The following is a 6,212-nucleotide window of genomic DNA, read 5'->3' as shown; positions in this document are numbered from 1 at the left end:
CGCTCCCGCTGTATTCAATTAGCTGTGTCGCCAGATCGTCTGTCGCGAGGCGCTTTCGCTGTGCCCGCATGACCGCTTGTCTTGACCTTCCAGGGGAATTGCGCGTTGCTCGCGCGCGGCTTAGCCCGAAGCCGGTAAACCGGCTGGCCACCGCCACATCTGGACCTGGTTTGACTCAAATTGGTCTCAGCCGCGTCTTGTTCGGTTCGGGCGCGAACAATACGCGAGATTCAAAGCGCTCGGCCGTCTCTGTCTCTATGGGGGGGGCACTTGACCCCAAGGGCGCTCCTTTTCAACACCACCCCGCCGTCGCCCGCCTCCGATTGAACAGGCGGGGGGTTCAAAGGGGAGCTGCCGCGGAGAAGCCGGGCAGCTCGTCCTAATGACAGCGCAGAACATGCGTCACTGACAGCCCCCTTCCTTTCGCCGTCTTGTCCATCGTGCGTCGTGCCGAGCCCGACAAAGAAAAGGCCGTCACCCCCCCCCCCCCCTTCCCCTTCTGAATCGGGGGGCGGGGGGCGGAAATTCCGCAAATAGTTTCCCAGAGGCATCCTTTTTTTTTTCATGGGGTCAAGAGAAGCAAGCTTACACTGCAAAATTAAACCTTGTCTTTCTCTTCCAAATGCAATTAACTAGGAGTCCTGTCCAACCATTCCAGCTTGTTATGGGGGCACCCCCAACCATTTTTTATTTCCGTGTAACTCGCAGCCCTTCTTCACCTTGGTCATTGTAGCCGCTATTGTTTCTCAAGTACCATGCAACATCTTGTTATTAGCAGTTGCTAATTCAAGCCTTCTGCAGGGTTTGAAGGACCTTTTTAATTGGAAATGAGAACATGTGCACAGGGTGGAAAGCGCGTGATCTGCCAGGAAACACTAAAGCGGCCCCGAGAAGGGATCTTTATTAAGGATGACAGCCATCTTGGGCCTCTCCACTTGGCAACGACGACACAGCGTGTGCGGTCCCTATGGTTAGGCCCCAGCTGTGGAAGCCATCCTCGGACACGACCATGACCTTCGACATCTGATGTTTTTATTTAAAAACACAGGGACCAAAGTCGTGCTGTATGCAGTGCGATCGCCATGTGGTTCCATAATCATCCACCTAGCCCGGCTTTTTGGACGGATTCAGGAAACGACTGAAAAGAACAAAAGTAACGAGCAAACAAAGGTGCGCTGCATAAAAGTATGAACGCAAAGAAACGAAGGCGCGCTGCGCTGGGATAATGCTGTAGCGAGGTCTAATATGTAAATTTTCATGGCTGGCGTGGATTTCCACAAAGCGCAAGTAGTCGCTACGGAGACAAACAAAGGCGCACTGGAGCTGGGTATGTATCATGTTTAACTGCGCAAAGAAACGAAGACAGAGAACAAGAAGGCACGACACGAGCGCAGACTATCAACAGATTTTTTCTTCAAGGAAAAAAGGCCTATATATGCATCTTCATCCCGCGAAAAACATGCTAAAAACCCGAAAGCGCAAACCCTATCACACACCATCTTGGCACATGTAACATGATGCCACTGATCACAACCTGAAAGCAATCTCCGCATCGTCAGAGACAAGATACAAAACAAACAAACAGCGAACTCACAGGCACACTCCTGCCAAGCTAGCGCTCCACACCGCCTGCTTGCGCTAAAGAAACTGCGCAAAAAAGGTATCTCCCCATCAATGAGGCCTACAGATGGTGATGCTACACAGTCATCTGATTCCTTGATCTGGTACGCTTCCACCAACTCCCTGCAAACCTGATCCCTGTGTTTAAACAAGACGCTGGTTTTGTTCAATCGTGGGAAGCAATCTTTGCACTCTTTGCAGTGCAGGGCGAGATTAGAGGAAGGTGCGCTCTTCAACGACCTGCGATGTTCTGCTAACATCTCGTTAATACATCGACCCGTCTGGCCGATGTACTTCTTCCCACACGAGAGGGGGACTTCGTATACGACTCCAGTCTTACACTCTGTGAGCCTGGTTTTCTGTCTGTGCGCTATCGAGCACTCAGCTCCAGCACGATTGCTCTCAGGCTCGAGCTTCTTTCGCACAGCACTACAAATCCTTGAAAGCTTATTCTTTGCCATGAAAATCACGTCCGCCCCGTATCTCGCCCCAACTTTTTTGAGCCGGTGTGAAATTACATTCCCTGAACGTTCAGGACAATCATATCCGAGCGCAACACTTGGCAGCATGTTGTGTCGGGATTTCTACAGCGACATTTGAGCTCACTCAAGCTTTCGGATCCTTTCTTGGTGAACAATTCCGCAAGTGTGGTTAAGTACCTGTCTGGGTTGGATAAGAAAAAGTACTCTACCTTCAGCATCGATGTGGAGGACTTATTTTATTCGCTACCCCATGCTCAGCTCATGCAGAGAGTGAAAGACTGCATTGTAAAAGACAATGACGAGTTGGTGTTCGTGGCGGGGTGCGGGGGTTTCCATAGAAAGTTTCCTGGAGCTGCTATCATTTTACCTAGAGTCAACCGTTGTTGGGCGGGGCGAAAAGGTGTACGTCCAAAAATCGGGTGTGTGCATCGGCTCCCGTGTGGCACCCGTTTTGAGCGATATTTACTTGAGCAGGATGGATCAAGAACTGGCACAAAATCTTGCTGACCTCGCGCTAAAAGTGTTCCGTTACGTCGATGATTTTTTAATCATTCTTAAGTCGAACTCTCCCAGGGCAGTTCCGGACGTCGTCAAAATCTTCAAAGATACAGGTAGTGGCCTGCGATTCACCTTCGAACTACCCAGCTCAGCTACCCTACAGTTTTTAGACCGACCGCAGCGGTGGCCAAGTGGTTGAGCATCCGCCTCGCATGCGGGAGGTGCGGGGTTCGATCCCCAGTGCCGCCGGGTACCCACCGGGGATACAATGGGTACAAGCTTTTCCCTGGTCTGGTGCTCGGCTTATTTAGGGTGAAATGCTTGGGAAATGAGTCTTTGACCCCACCTTGAGAAAAAGAAAATACCTTGTGTCAAGGCGTATTTGGCCATAGATGCCCTTGCGCCATAAAAAAAGTTTTTATACCTCCGGATCCATTATCTAGAGAGCAGGGTCTGTTGGGAATATCACCATAGGACAAAAAAAAAACCTCTCTTGAACGTCAGTTAGGGGCATTCCACACTCGTCAAGGCGGGTATAGCGACTTCATGCTTAAAAGAGCTCTTGGGAAATCCTGTACACACAGAGCGGAGGCTAGCTTCCTGGGGCAGGTAGAGAGGCTGAAAGAAGCCGGGTATCCTGATCTGAGTTGGCTCAGATCTCCGAAAGGATCCTGTTCAAAGGAGGGAGGCCCATGCTAGTAAAAAAGAGGACGGTGGACGTAGACAAGTGGTGTGGGCATTCCATACATCCATTGAATTTCACACCGGCTCAAAAAAATTGGGGCGAGATACGGGGAGGACGTGATTTTCACGGCAATGAATAAGCTTGCAAGGAATGTTATCGGCGGTCGCACGTGCATGACAATCCTTTCGACATGCGTGACGATGCCCACCGAAGGCATTTCAGGCTGTCGAAGGGACTTGTACGCTGGCGAAGCGAAGAGCGCGGAACATGCGTCACTGACAGCCCCCTTCCTTTCGCCGTCTTGTCCATCGTGCGTCGCGCCGAGCCCGACAAAGAGGAGGCCGTCACCCCCCCCCCCCCCCACCCACCCTTCCCTCCTGAATGGGGGGGGGGGCGGAATTTCCGCAAATAGTTTCCCAGAGGCATCCTGTTTTTTTTTTTTCATGGGGTCAAGGAAGGTGGCCCAAGCAGTGTGAGGCAACGTTCTCTGTTCATTCTAGAGAAGCAAGCTTACACTGCAAAATTAAACCTTGTCTTTCTCTTCCAAATGCAATTAACTAGGAGTCCTGTCCAAATCCATTTCAGGTTGTTATGTGGGCACCCCCAACCTTTTTTATTTCCGTGTAACTCCAGCACTTCTTCACCTTTGTCATTGTAGCCGCTATTGTTTAAGTACCATGCAACATCTTGTTATTAAAGGACCTTTTTAATTGGAAATGAGAGCATGTGCACAGGGTGGAAAGCGCGTGATCTGCCAGGAAACACTAAAGCGGCCCCGAGAAGGGATCTTTATTAAGGATGCCAGCCATCTTGGGCCTCTCCACTTGGCAACGACGACAAAGCGTGTGCGGTCCCTATGGTTAGGCCCCAGCTGTGGAAGCCATCCTCGGACACGACCATGACCTTCGACATCTGATGTTTTTATTTAAAAACACAGGGACCAAAGTCGTGCTGTATGCAGTGCAATCGCCATGTGGTTCCATAATCATCCATTTAGCCCGGCTCTTTGGACGGATTCAGGAAACGACTGAAAAGAACAAAAGTAACGAGCAAACAAAGGTGCGCTGCATAAAAGTTAGAACGTAAAGAGACGAAGGCACGCTGCGCTAATGCTGTAGCGAGGTCTAACATGTAAAATTTCGCGGCTGGCGTCGATTTCTACAAAGCGCGAGTAGTGCCCACGGAAATAAACAAAGGCGCACTGGAGATGGGTAAGTCTGTATACAAGCACGAGTTTTTGTCTCTACCAGCGATTTACTAGCTCACACCGCGCGATTTTGATGTCTGGCGTCGATTTCGACAGAGAGGGAATACGGGCACGAAACGGGACGCTCGCGATCTGCCAGGAAACAATGAGGTGGCCCTAAAAAGGGCCGTTTTCAGGAGCACTTCAACCGCGACCTGCAGCGGCGTGGCGGCGCGGTGAGCAGTAGGCCCACAGTGGTCCGTCTTGTGCCCTTTGGCTCCGCACCGACGACACCGGTGCACGACGTACACCTCTCCTGGTCTTGCCCTTGAAGCCGACGCTATCCCTGGTCCGTAGATCTTGACGAGGGCCGCGACGATAATCTTTGACATCTGGTCGATGCCCCGGTCTGCGGCAAACAAGGACAGCATCGGCTCGCCAGAAGCATCCAGGAAACGATGCTGCAAAAAAAGTTACGTTACAAGCGCCGCAATTTGGCGAGTTCTGCACGAGAAAACTTGCGAAAAACGATGCTGCAAAAAAAGTTACGTTACAAGCGCCGCAATTTGGCGAGTTCTGCACGAGAAAACTTGCGAAAACGTTGTTCAACCCTTACCTCGTGATTGAGAACGTGCACGCCAGACAAGCGCTTCATCGTGGCTGTCAGACGGCGGTTCAGATGGCGACGCCGGCGGTCCTCAAACCGCACCTTATGTGGGTCGTCGTAATGGAGTTGCAAAATTTTGAACACCAGCACGACGTGCTCCTGCAGCAGGAAAACGAGGTCCTGGAATGCGCAAGGCATGTAGGTAAGCGGTACAGCACTTCATGAAGCGAAATTTGAGATAAAATGCGTACCTTTATGTCGCTGGCGATTTCTCGCGGGTCAGCGCCTTTTGGGGGTCGTCGCAATGTCGTGGAAGCAAGAAGCTGGCTGCGCCGACGAGCGCACCACGCAAAAAAAAAAAAAAGCCATACCAGCTTCCGAAACGCGCGCGCCGCCGCCTACGCTCACGAAGAGAATGCCCGCAGACCACGCACGCCCGGCGGCCGGCCAGCCGGCCCTAGCGATTCCCTAGGCACTCTAGGGACAGGCCGAGAGAGGCGCGGCGAACCCACGTCCGGTTGAGAACGAGGGAGAAGCAGAAAAACGTCACGGAGAAGCGCATCCCATCGACCAATCAGCGTTTCCAGCCCACCTGCACCGAAACGCTTCTCTTTGCACACCTATGGAGCCTTCGCTACCAGTATACATCTACCTTGGTAAATCGAAGAGGCCCATTAATGCAGCCCACGTGACAAATTGCAAGGAACGCTGGGGTCGCCGCAATCGCCTGGGGTGCCTGGGGTTCTTTCGTCGGCCGGTCAGCGCCAGTCGCAAGCCGACTCCCGGAGAGTATACGGCAAGTGTCCTCGCCCGCATCGGTCCCTGAGCAATTAACTCGACATTCTTGACGAAACGATGGCAGGGCGAGTGGTTGTCTACGGTGGGAAAGGAGCGCTTGGAAGCGCAATTGTCTCTTTTTTCAGGCAGAAGCAGTGGGTGAGCAATGCATGGTTGTTTCAGCCTTTGCTAAGTATCGCATTTCTTTCGCCGGCCGGTCTTATCAGTGCGTCTAGACATTTCAAGGCCTTTTTTTCATGTCGTCTGTGCGAGGCGTTTAGCGACTGTTTAAGTTAGCGCTGAGGTAGGGAAAATTTTATGTGCAGCAACAGGTGTCTTGGAAATTTGCTAATGTTC

General features: G+C 51.8%; 2 protein-coding genes across 12 annotated transcripts in view; one reads left to right on the top strand and one right to left on the bottom strand.

Moving 5' to 3' along the window:
* Window positions 1-3,742: 3,742 nt before the first annotated feature.
* Window positions 3,743-5,389, bottom strand: LOC144112554 (uncharacterized). Its single transcript, XM_077645367.1, has 3 exons — window positions 5,330-5,389; window positions 5,088-5,258; window positions 3,743-4,932 (listed from the first exon to the last, which is right to left on the bottom strand). The coding sequence occupies exons 2-3, from the start codon at window positions 5,124-5,126 to the stop codon at window positions 4,543-4,545; spliced, it is 429 nt and encodes a 142-aa protein (XP_077501493.1). The 5' UTR covers window positions 5,127-5,258; window positions 5,330-5,389; the 3' UTR covers window positions 3,743-4,542.
* A 398-nt stretch (window positions 5,390-5,787) lies between these two features.
* The window catches only part of LOC144112551 (uncharacterized), a 35,343-nt gene continuing 34,918 nt past the window's right edge, over window positions 5,788-6,212 (top strand). For 5 of the 11 annotated variants that reach the window (XM_077645357.1, XM_077645356.1, XM_077645355.1 and 2 more), the window contains exon 1: window positions 5,788-6,014. In XM_077645357.1, the coding sequence (XP_077501483.1) occupies window positions 5,934-6,014 (81 nt within the window). In that variant the 5' untranslated portion in view covers window positions 5,788-5,933. The remainder of the gene's footprint in view (window positions 6,015-6,212) is intronic. The other 6 variants (XM_077645358.1, XM_077645361.1, XM_077645360.1 and 3 more) reach the window with 2 other exon arrangements.

This window comes from Amblyomma americanum, unplaced genomic scaffold (genome assembly GCF_052857255.1).
Source record: "Amblyomma americanum isolate KBUSLIRL-KWMA unplaced genomic scaffold, ASM5285725v1 scaffold_409, whole genome shotgun sequence".
Classification (NCBI taxonomy): Eukaryota; Metazoa; Arthropoda; class Arachnida; order Ixodida; family Ixodidae; genus Amblyomma; species Amblyomma americanum.
The sequence above is the reverse complement of the archived record's forward strand: the minus strand, read 5'-3'. Positions and strand labels throughout refer to the sequence as shown.

Excerpts from the sequence above, each read along its gene's own strand:
- LOC144112554 (XM_077645367.1), bottom strand. The coding sequence starts at position 5,126 with ATGAAGCGCTTGTCTGGCGTGCACGTTCTCAATCACGAG. Across the intron at positions 4,933-5,087 it reads TGCACGTTCTCAATCACGAG|CATCGTTTCCTGGATGCTTC; the intron begins GTAAGGGTTGAA and ends CTTTTTTTGCAG.